Source organism: Mus caroli, unplaced genomic scaffold, assembly GCF_978045245.1.
Source record: "Mus caroli unplaced genomic scaffold, Mus_caroli_1 scaffold_13, whole genome shotgun sequence".
NCBI classification, from domain to species: Eukaryota; Metazoa; Chordata; class Mammalia; order Rodentia; family Muridae; genus Mus; species Mus caroli.
The window spans coordinates 54,148,504-54,161,580 of NW_028227268.1; the positions used below are offsets into that span (position 1 = coordinate 54,148,504).

General features: G+C 49.7%; 1 protein-coding gene across 2 annotated transcripts in view; it reads right to left on the reverse strand.

Moving 5' to 3' along the window:
• The window catches only part of Myh10 (myosin heavy chain 10), a 128,765-nt gene that overhangs the window by 14,868 nt on the left and 100,820 nt on the right, over positions 1–13,077 (reverse strand). For both annotated transcript variants that reach the window (XM_085829910.1, XM_085829909.1), the window contains 10 exons: positions 12,839–12,976; positions 12,329–12,452; positions 11,041–11,212; positions 9,788–10,000; positions 5,777–5,921; positions 4,799–5,005; positions 2,325–2,429; positions 1,519–1,671; positions 891–1,139; positions 206–418 (listed from right to left, as the gene is read on the reverse strand). In XM_085829910.1, coding sequence (XP_085686036.1) covers positions 206–418; positions 891–1,139; positions 1,519–1,671; positions 2,325–2,429; positions 4,799–5,005; positions 5,777–5,921; positions 9,788–10,000; positions 11,041–11,212; positions 12,329–12,452; positions 12,839–12,976 — 1,719 coding nt within the window. The remainder of the gene's footprint in view (positions 1–205; positions 419–890; positions 1,140–1,518; positions 1,672–2,324; positions 2,430–4,798; positions 5,006–5,776; positions 5,922–9,787; positions 10,001–11,040; positions 11,213–12,328; positions 12,453–12,838; positions 12,977–13,077) is intronic.

Consider the following 13,077-nt stretch of genomic DNA (forward strand, 5'->3'; position numbering starts at 1 on the left):
CCAGGGAGCCAATGCCCTCTTCTGCTCTCAAGGGCATTGGCCATGTGCACGGCACATGGACATATCTGCAGATTTCCACATGTATCTTGGCCCAGGTGAATGAGAACAGATCTGCCTATCTGCCTCCAGGACAGGGCTCGAGTTGGCTCTGCTCTGGGCCTGTGTCCCAGGCCCTTTCTGTCCCTTGCAACTACAGGTGACTTACGTTCTTCCCCACATCGTCTTTAGAGCTCATCAGGTCTTCCATGTCTGCTCGAAGCTGCTTGTTCTGCCTCTCGAATTCCTCCTTCGCCTCCAAGGCCTCCTCAAGGGCCCGCGCCAGGGAGAGCGCTTTGGTTTCTTTCTCTCTGGCCTCGGCTTCAGCCCGGTCCCGCTCTTCTGCATAGCGAGCAGAGATGCCCTTCTCTTCTGCCAACAGCTGTGTGAGAGCAGAGCACAGTGAAAACGCCACTCACTGAGCAGGCTGACCATCCATCCATATGTCCCCAAGGCTCTCTGAGAGCCAACAGTGCCACAACTGGAAAATTCCAATCTGCCCTCATAGGATAGGTCACAGTCAAAACACAAAACGTTGTACAGGCTGTAAGTACAGGCTTATGTGAAACATGAATGAATTTTAGGTTGACACTTGGGTCCTGTCCACAGCACATCATACAGACACACATGTTCCCAAATGAGACATTGTCAAGCCTGAGACTGTGCTCGTCCTAAGAACCCTGTGCAGGACTCATAGGCGCCCCCCACACACTTCCTTTTTATGCATTCTGAACACTGTATAAATATGTATTGCATTTAAATAAGAAAAGGTTGTCTTAAACCAAATCCAAAACCCAAGTGAGCCTTGTCAGGATGGGAAGCCTAAGGGCCGGGGACACCAGGCAACCCCTCACCTGGTCGAACTTTTTCTGTTTCTTCTCCAAGTTGGAGACGATCTGGCGCTGGTGGTCCAGGTCCACCGTCAGGTCATCCAGTTCCTGTTGCAGCCGGTTCTTGGTCTTCTCCAGCTTGTCATACGCCAGGACCTTCTCCTCCAGCCGCTGGCTCAGCGCCTCCACATCCTTGAGCAGCTTCTTTTTGGCTTCCTCCAAACTCTCAATTGTCCCCAGGTCGTCGTCCACTTTCTTCTTGGTGTCAGCCAGCTGGGTTTGGGGTAAGGAGGCAAGGGTCAGATAATAACTCGACTGACTTCTGCATTTCAAGAATAAACGCTTGTTTCCAATGTTATAAACCAGCATGGATGATTTTAACACAAGCCCTGGAGCAGAAGGAACCCTTAGCTAAGCTGTAAAATGGCAGCTGTACTGGCACCCCATGAAGCCACGCTTCTGTCTGTAAGGTGGTGAAGTTATAAAGAGGACATCAGTGTTTGACTGGGTCAAAGGAAAAAAAACCATGTAACGAGCTTAATTTAGTTCAACCCAATTAACTGTCCCACATGCAGAGACAGAGTCCCTGTGGCCAAGGCTGCACTGTCCCTGCACACATCTAGGGCACCGCTGCTCCCCAGACGACACACACCTGGGACTGCAGAGCCAACACCTGCTTCTCCAGGTTCTTCCTGGCCTCCTCCTCCTCCTCCTGCTGCTCCTGAAGGCTGTTCTTCTCCTCCTCCAGCTGCCGGATCCGACTGCTCAGGTTCAGTTTCTGCCGGGTCTCCTCCTGAAGGAGCTCCTGTGTGGTTAAGAGTGGTGTCTAGGTTACCTCAGCAGACTCGGGGGCTCGATCCCACCAGAAGAACAAAAGATCAAACGGCAGTAAGTCTCTGGACAGTTATGCCATAAAAAGAAAGCTGCTGCAATCTCTTCCTTGGCACTCCCCTGCCTCAGTCCCAGCACTTGGCAGGCATCTCTCTATAGGATAAGTCTCAGCCACCCTTTGATCATTTTTCCTTCCTATTTTTAGCTTGACTGACTTCCCCGAAATCTGTGTGCAACCATGTCCTTGCTGCTTGCAACTCGAGAACTTTTCAAGGTGACGCATGGCTTCTGCCTCCTGTAGTCTTGCTGACCAGGCTGCTCAGGGTCAACCCTGGATGCGGAACGTGTCCCTAGTAACTTAATTACTGTATCTATCCAAGACTTCTACCCCTGTATTTTAAGCCCCTCACCCCAAACGCAGAAACACCGTCTCATTGGTTGCTCCGTCACAGAGATGCACTCAGCACGCACTTTGGGCACATATGTGACAATGTGCTCTGGGCACATATGTGACACTGTGACACAACATCAGTCAGAGCTTGGTTTTATTCCCATCCTTAGCTGGCTGAAAGTTCTGTTGTTTCAAAGTGTGGTACCTCCCCCTTCCATCCCTGCTCCCCCAAGTACCTGTGTGTCCTGTAGTTGAGACTCAAGACCAGCTGCATCCTTAGCAAACTTAATACCTTTCTTCTCAGCTTCTTCCAGCAGGGTTGAGACATTATCCAGCTCATTCTGCAGAGAGGTAAGGATGAAATTCAGTTCCATAGCGAGAAAAAGATCTATCATCACAGCTCAGAGAACACAGAACAGTGTGTGAGTGTCACATGTGTGAGAATTCTAACTAGCAAATTCAGTGAATAATGCTTACCACCTAGGGAGGAGCTAAGACCTGCTCCACCACCTCCAGCCACCTCCCCATGGCCTCTGGTTGAAAGGGCAGGGGGTGCTTGAACCCTGGGATCCTCTTTGTATTTTACTTTGGCCACGAAAAGACAAAATAAAACCACTTCAGCTGGAGGACATGAAGGGCCAGTTTGGGCCAGCAGGTGCTTTCTTTCATGTTAATTACACTAGGCACACTGGGGGCACATGGAATTTACATTCTTACAGAACTCAACATTTAAGGGACTCAGAAGGAAATATGCATGCTAATAATCAGCCAGCATGTTTCCAGCTCTTAGCAGCAGATCTACATTCAGTGTGATGATCAGATTTTAGCAAATAGTGTGATACTTCCCCCATTTCCTCCTCAATGAAAGCTGTCTCCAAAAAGGGCTGGAGAGATGGCTCAGACTGTAAGAGCACTGGTTGCACTTCTGGAAGAGTTCCCAGCTCCCACATGGTAGCTCACAATTGTCTGTAACTCCAGTCCTAGGGGACCTGCACCCTCTGACCTTGGTGAGCATTGGGCATATGGGTGATGCACAGATATACATTGGACAAGACTCAAAAGAATATACAGTGGTGGAGCACCTTTAGTCCTAGTACTAGGGAGGCAGAGGCAGGTGCAGGCAGATCTCTGTGACAGGTCCTCCTGGTCTAAGAGCAAGTTCCAGGACAGCTGTGGCTACACAGACAAACTGTCTCAAAACATGCACACACTCACTCACACGTGCACACAATTTTCTGAAAGGGTTGGAAAAGTATTTTATTTTAAAATCTTTTTGTGAGTGCTGTGCATATGAAGTGGAGGAGCAGCAGGGTAGCCTGTCCTCCCTTGTCTTCTGGCTGTATTATTACAGGGAGCTACATGGAAGACACACTGTATGCCTAACAAGACAGCCCTGCTTCTATTACTTTGTAGCAACATCCTTCAGAGAGCTCATCCTTCCCTGCTCTTGGTGGAGGGTACTGGGGAAGATCTCTGGTGTTAAGAAGGACTGCCTGTTCTACCTTAGATCTGAAGAGAGCCAGAGAGGAGGCCTTTAGCTCCTATGACCCGCAGCCTCCTAGCCCAGCCTGTGGAGCTGTGTGAGGATGCAATGGAGGGAAATGGGTATGTCCGTAGGAGCCCAGTGCTTTCTGGGAAACCACTGATGTCGCCCACCTTAGTCATAGCACTGTTTCTAACAGTGCCTTTCAGGAACACCTTCCAAGATCCATGAGAGCCCCATACACAGGCATACAGGGATATCTGTACACAGCAGGCTAGAGGCTATTCTCCTTAAAAGGCCTGCTTCTAACATCCCTGGCTAGATTCAGAAAGTTGGATTTCATGTGGGGGTCTTACAATTCCCTAGGTCTACTGTGCCTAGACTATCTGGGCAAACCAGGTGGCCTGTGCTGAGCGCCTGCTGTTCTTCCCGGCAGAGGGCCTACAGGACCCACCTCTCAGCAACAGCCTACTTTGCTGAGTGTCTGACAGGATCACTGAAGGACACTTGACACACTGTCCCCACCCTGCTGGAGAAACTGGGTACCTGCTATGGGACTGGGGTGGAGATTCCCCAGCTGGCCACCACAGAGTCTACTAGCTCCAGCTTCCTTCCCTGTCCTGTGTTCCTTCACTAGAGCAAACCACTAAAGCCCAGGGAGACCTCAAACTGCAGTGACAGGCAGCTTCTGTCCTTTGTGCAGTGGGGCAGCACACAGACACTCCTCTGGGAAGTCACTTTACTGGCTGCACCGGAGCCCATTACCAGACACTGATGGAGTCTCTGATCCAGTGCTGTTGCCCACATCCGACAGTGAGCAGCTTTAAAGCTGAGCTCATGTGCGCCTTCATTTCTCGAGGAAAAATGAGAAAGACACCGATTTTGGTCCCAGGGTATTTAATGGTTTACAATACATGACAACCAAATTAGGAAAAAGAACCTGTGCCAATGAAATACTTTAAACACTTCTGTGCACAGCCAGTCTCTTGAGTGCTCTTGTGTTTCCTGGACTAAGGAGAAGGTGAGACGCCCTCAGCCACAGCCAAGTCACAGTCACAGCCGCACTGGCCAGGTCTAAACTCACCGATCTTATTCTTTAAAGGGACTGTTTACCTTAAGTTTATCTTACACACACACACACACACACACACACACCCTCGAGCTGCCATATTTAATCGGGACAACACTTTCCAGGTATGCAACAGAACACGCCACCAGAGCCCATACCTGTAGCTTGTTTGCTTTCTCGGCCAGCTCTACCCTGAGCCTGTCACCCTCTGACACCTTGGCGTGGAGCTCCTGGACCTGGGCATCCAGCTTCTTCCTCTTGTGCTCTGACTCCGCCTTCACCTGCTGCAGCACCTTCACCTCACACGCCAGCTCCTTGTTGTCTGTCTCCAGGCCCTGTTTGTTCTTCTCCAGGTTGGCTTTGAACTAGGAGAGGGGAGGGAGGAATTCCTCAGCGGCTGTCTCACAACACTCCATTAAAAGCACTGCTTTTGTCTGCAGAATTCTGTGGGCACATAGTGAGCCTACAGTACCACGTGCTGGAGGAATGCCTGAACACACCCACTGTGCTGAGTTGCCAGGGTTCTGGGTGTAACACCTTGTGAGTTGTTGGCGCACTAACTATGGACTGAGAACCCATTGGACCGTGCCATTCTTCTTGTCCATATAGGGTAGAGGGAAGAAACTGCGTGCCTTCGGTAGCAAGTTGTTAGAAACAGTTTTCCAAACTTACTGAGTTTGGACCAGGGGCTGGGTTTCTCCGAGCCATTGGTTAGAGATGAGGCTACGGAACTTGGCTTTAATCAGTCTTTCCACTTACGAGCTGGGTGACTAAGCTTATGTGCTGAGCCTTAGTTTCCTTATCCTTTAAATGACAATGACAGGTTTTGCGACAGTGCTGAAGTTAGGACTCTCAGAGAGAGCATTAAACAGCAGAAACTGACCCTCACTAACATGCTAACACCATCACCCTGGACAGGGAAGGGTGGCCTGTAGCTAAGTAGAAAAGAGAAAGGTGTTTTGTGTGTGTGTGTGTGTGTGTGTGTGTGTGCAGAGGCAAAACAGCAGGAAGGCAAGGAAATCTGTGGGGAGGGAGGAGGAAGGCGGCCCTGGTGGGAGGGCACAGCGAGGGTGAGGAGTGAGGTGTAGAAGGGCAGACAGTGGTCTTCGGGACATGGCACGAGGCAGGGCCCTCACCCTTTTCGCTTGCTCCAGCTGCTCGGAAAGCTCCTCCAGCGCCGTGGCGTGCCTCTGTCTCATGTCCTGGATCTGAGCTTCGTGGTTCTTAGTTTCATCCTCAAGAGCCTTCTTCAGCTCTGCCACTTCCTGCTCACGTTTTGTGCTAGAGACATTTTATTTTTTTAAAATATGAAGATCAGAATTGGCTAAGCAATGAAATTAAAACTCATTTTATGTACTGTTCATGCTTAGTAATAAACCTTACAGTAAGTTCTTTGACAAATACCAGCCATGCTATTTCCAGTAAGTGGGCATGATCATCACTGTGGCATCAGACATCCTTCTAGAAGCAGTGCGATGTGCCCTCTACACTGACCTACAGCCAGGAGTCACTGTAACAGCCATACACTGACCTACAGCCAGGAGTCACTGTAACAGCCATACACTGACCTACAGCCAGGAGTCACTGTAACAGCCATACACTGACCTACAACCAGGAGTCACTGTAACAGCCATACACTGACCTACAACCAGGAGTCACTGTAACAGCCATACACTGACCTACAACCAGGAGTCACTGTAACAGCCATACACTGACCTACAGCCAGGAATCATGGTGACAGCCATACACTGACCTACAACCAGGAGTCACTGTAACAGCCATACACTGACCTACAACCAGGAGTCACTGTAACAGCCATACACTGACCTACAGCCAGGAGTCATGGTGACAGCCATACACTGACCTACAGCCAGGAGTCACTGTAACAGCCATACACTGACCTACAGCCAGGAGTCACTGTAGCAGCCATACACTGACCTACAGCCAGGAGTCATGGTGACAGCCATACACTGACCTACAGCCAGGAGTCACAGTGACAGCCATACACTGACCTACAACCAGGAGTCATTGTGATGGGCCATATAGGTCATCTAGTCCTTATATGCAGTCTGCTTAACACATGAAGCCAAGCTTCCTTGGTCTAGCCAACTCCCTGAGGTAAATCTCACAAAGCTTGTAGCCCCAAAGGTGTTCCACACCTTAATCAAGCCTCTTTTTCGTCACTCCTGTGAAGCAGTTACAGATATCTAATGTCTGTCCTTCAGCCCTTTCCTGATGGAGCTTGGGAGATGAAGATAAGGCAAGTTTTGAAGGGTCATTTCTTTCTAGAAAAGATCTTGGTGTTGGGGGTCGGGGGGCTGGTACTAGGCACGGCAGATACAAAGATCACAGGATGCGAATGCTCAGAATGAAGTTGAGGGGCTACGTAACTGCACCCACGTCATGAAGATCACTAGTACCAACCACCTCTGTGTGGCTCTCTAGTATTTATAACTATATATGACATATAGGGGCAACATGAACAACCAAGTTATTTTGCTAACCAGAAGCAAATTCAGTTCCCATATGTGATAAGCCAGGCTTTAGATCTGCCAACCTGAGCATCAGGGTCAAGCGCACAGCTTGACACAGATGGAAACCAGAGGTTGCGATGTAGCTTCATGGTAGAGCTCTTGCCCTCTGAGTACCACCTCCTTGCCCACTGAAACCAGTAAGGTGAACCCCACTCCTGCATGTCTGGATTGTCACAAGCTCCACAGTCACCCTGAAGGGCATAGCTGGAAGACTTGCTGTTTGCTTTTAAATATTTAGGGGGATCTTCATCCAGCACAACTCAAAATACCAGGTCAATGCAGATGACAGAAACGTAGAGTAATCAAGTCCTCATGCTTTGGGGAGCAAAGGATGAGAGAAGAGTCTTTATGCTCTGGGAGGAAAGATGAGTAACAGAAGCTGTTCAGCTATTGGGGGGTCCCCAGGTCCCTTAGGGCTGGGAACTAGAACTTAGTTTCACCCTGTAACTAAAATGGAGTCTGAAAACAAAATGGCAGTACTTAGGATAAGTACTTTTGCTTGTTCCCAACACAGATGTGAAACTCATGCCAAGGACACAGTTCTCTCCCTATTCTCAGCTAAGAGAGAGGGCAGAGGTCATGGCCATGAAGAGGCTGCTCCAGCTGCCAGCTTTGTGGCTAGACAGGAGTCTAGACTGAAGGGTCATAGAAGTCCACTTCAGCCACAAGCGCTGCTGCCACACACACTTGGTCACCTGTCCTTAGCCAGTGCTCCATCAACATTAGTGGCCAGTCCCCTGCTGCCAGCTCATTGTCTTTTCAGTTTCTTCCTGGTCTCTACCTGAATCCCAAAGTCACAGGATATGACCACAATTCACACAATCAAGGAAAAACTAGGGGACAAGGTAGGGTTGGGTGCACACTCTAACCTGTCTCAGTAAGGATGCAGCACACACCCAGGTTTCAGGAGAGCCAAAGCCATGCCTCTCGTGTGCCACCACCAAGCACAAGCTTGGATCTGGAATGTGTACACACCATTTCACATTGTAAACACAGAATTCCTCTGTAGCCCAGGCTGGCTTCAAACTTGTGGCAACCCTCCTGTCTCAGTCACCCAGGTACTTGGAATTATAGGCACCAACAACCACACTCAGTATAGCTTTATCTTTGCAAGAGTTTGAGCGGGAGGAAATAATCAGAATTGTGGTTCAAGGTCCATCCGAGGAGCTAGAAATCCACCAGAAGTTAAGAGTCTGCTCTGCTCTTTTGGATTCCTGGGTTCGGTTCCCAGCATCCCCCTCAGGTGGCCTCCTTCTGGCCTCCTGTAACTCCAGCATCAGCGGATCTGAGTTATTCAGGCATCTGCACACATGGGCACACACCACAACTCTCATTAAAAATATAAAAATACAAAGGGCCTTTTGAGAGTGAATACTACCACAAATTTAGTTAGATTTGTGTAAAGCAGAAACTTTGAAAATCGGGTTAGAACTTAAACCTCTAACGCGCATTCGTGGCCCAAACCCTGGGTGGTGCGCTGTGCTGGCTGCTCATTCTTCACTGAATGCTCTCGAAACCCAGGTCTGCCCTGGGCTCGCTATTCTCTGCAACCAGCTGCTATCTAGACACAGATCTGTCATTCTCCCCAGGGCCTGCTTCCCGGTCAATGAGTAGATCCAGATGTCACATCCTGACCTCCTTGGAAAGCTTGGGGGAGGGGGTGGGAGTGGGGTGGGGGAGGTGCACTGGCTTTCGGCATGCTAACCTCCCTTGTGGGTACTCAGTGCCACACCTACTTCTCTCCTGATTCCTGAATCCAAAAACCGATCCTGTTTGTCTACTTTAGATTGATGATATAGCCTCTCTCCCACTGGGGCAATGGTGGCTCGCCCATCATCCATATCCTAGAGTGTCTGACAGGCGTGTGTGTGTGTGTGTGTGTGTGTGTGTGTTGTGCACATTTGCATAACAAGCTCAGTCACTAGCCTAGGCAGTGTGGGTTCCCTTCTGTCTGGATGCACATTCACATGGAGGGAATAGTGATTAGCAGGAGGCAAGGTCAGCAAGGTGGAAGGTGTCCCTGTGGCCTCATAGATGACATCTATATTGTCTGTGAGCTGTGACTTTCTATGGGCTGATAGCTATAGGTTCCCTCCTATGAACCTTCTCAGGCTGTGCCTACCTGTGCTCATAGTACAGATAGCCCCTGCCTAGCTGTTGGGTGGCATACTGTGTAGTACTGGCCCATGTCTGAGGCCTTTGCTCACTCTCTTCTTTTTACAGTGCTGGGGTTGAACCCAGGGCCTACTGCATATGCAACAAGCACTCTGTCTGAGCTGTCTCTCCGGGCTTCGCACCTGCTTGTACCCCCTTCCTCCTCTGCTTCCCTTCAGTGTTCATGGCTACTGTACTGCCTGTAGGTGCTGGCTGCCCCATGGTTTCTTTCTAAGTTTACCCAGTCTTTCCCTCTGGTCCTGCCTCTTGTTCCCTCCTGACTTCAGCTTCTACCATGTCTCACATCTCAGTCTCCTGTGTGGCCAGTCACTAACCATAGCTACTTACTTCATCACCAGTTGTCCTGCCATCCTTCCAGGAGGAAGCAGGCTATCGATTGGAATGGCATCCACTATGGAATGGGATGGAAAGCCCAGCACGGCAGAGCCCCCCACTCACCGGAGTTCCTGCTGAGCTGCTGTGGTGTCTAGGGTGTCCTCCAGCTCTGTCTTCAGAGCCTCCAGCTCCTCACTCAAGTCCCGTTTTTGTTTCTCAGCCTTGTTCCTTGAAGCCTTTTCAGACTCAAAGTCTTCCTGGAGCTCAGCGATTTGGGCCTGCAGCTCCCGTGCAACTTTAAGTGCATTATTCTTGTGCAGTGTCTCATCATCTCCTCTGTCAAAAGATCCAGGCACAGAGACACTGAGGACGGTGTGTGGATGCACTGCCTCCTGCCTGACAATACCCCTCCCTTCCCTGGGGCCTGTGGGGTGCAGGAGGTTCCCAGGTAAATGACCTTGGAAGGCCCCAAACTAGCTCTGCAAGTCAAAAGTGAGAGTGTTTCTCAACTTTAAAATGTCCTCGGCAGTGAAGTGTTCTTGTCAGAACACTGCTGAACAGGTGGTCCCACCAGCTGGAACCAACCTGCGTCTAGTCAAAGACCGGCAACTTCCACACCTTCAATTTCCCCGTTCTTTGGCACACCTTTGAACTCACATGTCGACAGGACTTTATCATGGGATCACACAAGTTAGAAGCCTGCTTCCAGGCTAAAAAGCACCCAGATAGACTCACAGAATTGGGGGTGACTGTGGACTTTTTAATCCCCCTGCCTCTACCTCCTGGAATTATAGGCACACAGTGTACACTCAGTCTTCTGTGGTGCTGGGATCAGAGCTGGGGTTCTGTGTACAATAGGCAAGTACTCTACCAGCTGTGTTACAGCTCTGCCCTGTTACAAGCTGCTCTTAATTAAAACATGTTATACATTAAACTCCAAGACCATGGAGCCAGGTAGTTAACTGATAGAAATAAATGGTTTCAATATTCCAAATGGCTTTAGATTAAATATCAGATTATGGAATAAGAGGAAATATTTCTGAAATGTTATTTCCTCCAAAGTCCCAAAACACACTGAAACTAATCTGTAACATACAGAAAGGAAACATCTGGTACAGTACAGTGGCTTGCTCTCTGGTGTGAGCCTCCCGGGATTTTGAGATGTGACAATCATTTGTAAGTATAAACATTGACACTCTTGTGAGTCCTCAGAGCTCTCGCACTACTTGTGTGTTGCTAGGTTTTTCATGAATGTATGTCATAACCAACATCAAAGAAACTCTTATCTTGTTCCCTGGGGCTTTCCTGTGCTCCAGACCCAGGCCACCATGCAGGACCACAGGCCTGCCCGTCCAGCTGCCTCCCCGACTGCAGACCTGGCCAGCGCCCCCTGAAGCTCCTCCTCCTTCTTGGTCAACTGGACTTTGAGCTCATCGACCTGTGCCTGCAGCTCAGCGATCTGGTCCTGCAGATCGGTTGTTTCCCCATCCAGCTTCCGTTTGGCCTTTTCCAGTTCCTGTCGAGTTTTCTCCTCCTTCTTCAAGCGTTCTGTAAGGCAGGACAGAAGCAGCCCTTCACCACACTGCAGAGCACACACAGTAAGTGGATGTGGTCACGGCTCTGATAATCCCGAGTCCATGCTTGGTCATCTGAGAGCCGCCAGGATGGAATGGCGGTGAGAGGATGAGGATACGGATAGGGTTTGAAGGAGAAATGGGCATTGTCCAAAGCTGCCCCTGCTTTGGAAAGGGGTCCATCCTGCTAAGAGCCAAGATGATCTGGCGCTGTATCACACCATCCCTATGCCCAGAACTGGGAAGGAAGCTAACCCCAGGCTAGCCCCCAGCCCTAAGATGGGGAGAGCGGACAGAGGGGCAGGCAGAGGCCACACGTTTGCCCTAAGAAAGGCCAGTACCACTTCTGTTCCCGTGATTTGCTCAAGCTGTGTGACCTGTGAGTCCTGAACTCTTTGACAAGATCCCTTCTGCTAAGATGACCCAGCGTGGGCACATCCACCTCATGGGCATCGCTTTAGCAGAGAACCCAGAGGGTAGCAAGGAAGTTGACAAAAATAAGTTTGTGCTGATTTTTATCTACATCAACCAAAAAACCAAACCCAAACCCAACAAACAAAGCACCAAAAAAATCCTCCCCAACCCCAAGTATTTTTTTTTTTTTTAAAACTATACAAGCCCATGTTTCCCATTGTAACAGTATGCTTAAGGAAGCTGGTGGGCATGCCTCTGCAGGGCCCCTACAGACAACACTCGCTGTACAGACAGCAGGATCAAGGACAGGTCATCGGACCTCACAGCTTCTGTCCTGTCTTCCGCCATCTTGACTGTGACATCACAGCAGCCAGAGTTGCTGCCGCTGCCTCTCACCAGTTTCACCTCTGACCCACCAGGCTCTGCCATTGGCCAAACCCTTTGTGAGGTGTCACCAGGGCACTTCCTCAGTGTTTGGATCCAATGCCCAGAACGTCCATTAAAGGCAAGTTAAAAAGAACAAAGGAACCCATCCCATTCCATTCCACCCACCAGACACCAAGCCACGCGACCTGGGAGGGTCTCTGTTAACAGAACTCCTCATCTAAGCAGTCGCTGGGCTGGCTCGACTGTTCTGACTCAGGCACAACACTAAAGTCTCAGGGCGGACACCAACCTTCTAAGTCCGAGATCATCACTTCTTGCTTATTCCTGATTTTGGCTAAGTTTTTTGCCTTTTCTTCCTCTTCAGCCAGCTGAGAGGAACACTCAGCAATTCGGTCTTCCATGAGTTTCTTTTCCTAAGTAGAAAAAAAATCTATTTCAGAAAAGACACGCAAGTTTGGGTTTGGGATTCTCTCTGATGTGAGAAAAAGTGGGTAGCTGGGGCCTTAGGGGGTGTTCTCCCAGGGTAGCTAGATGCTCTCCTGGTGGCTACCTGCTGCCTGCCTTGTGCTCAGAGCCCAAATACCAGATGCACTACAAGTGGCGTAGATGGAACAGACTGGAAAAGGTTGTAGGACATTTGTTTGGCTAAGTAGAGCCTGCCTTTAGAACTCCTTTACAGAGAAAGTAAATACAACTGAGATTTGCTCCAGCACTTTCTCTCCTTCGCACGGAGCCACATTCAGTGAGTGTCAGCTTTCTGTTGCATCCTGATAGCGGCGCCCTACGGAAAGGGTCTTACTTTGATAAATTTGGAATTCTGGTCTTCGAGAAGCAGAACCTCCTCTTCCATCTTCTTGATTTTAGCCTCTGCCGTCACCTTCTCCAGCTGCAGCTTTTGCCGGGCCCCCTCCTCCTCATCCAGTTGTTCTTCTAGGTCCTGGGAAAAAAAAGCCTACGTCAGTGTCTCCAGTTTCTCCACCAGCTTCAGCTGCATAACAAGAGCACACAGGAAAAATGGCTTGTATTTTCGAGTATGAG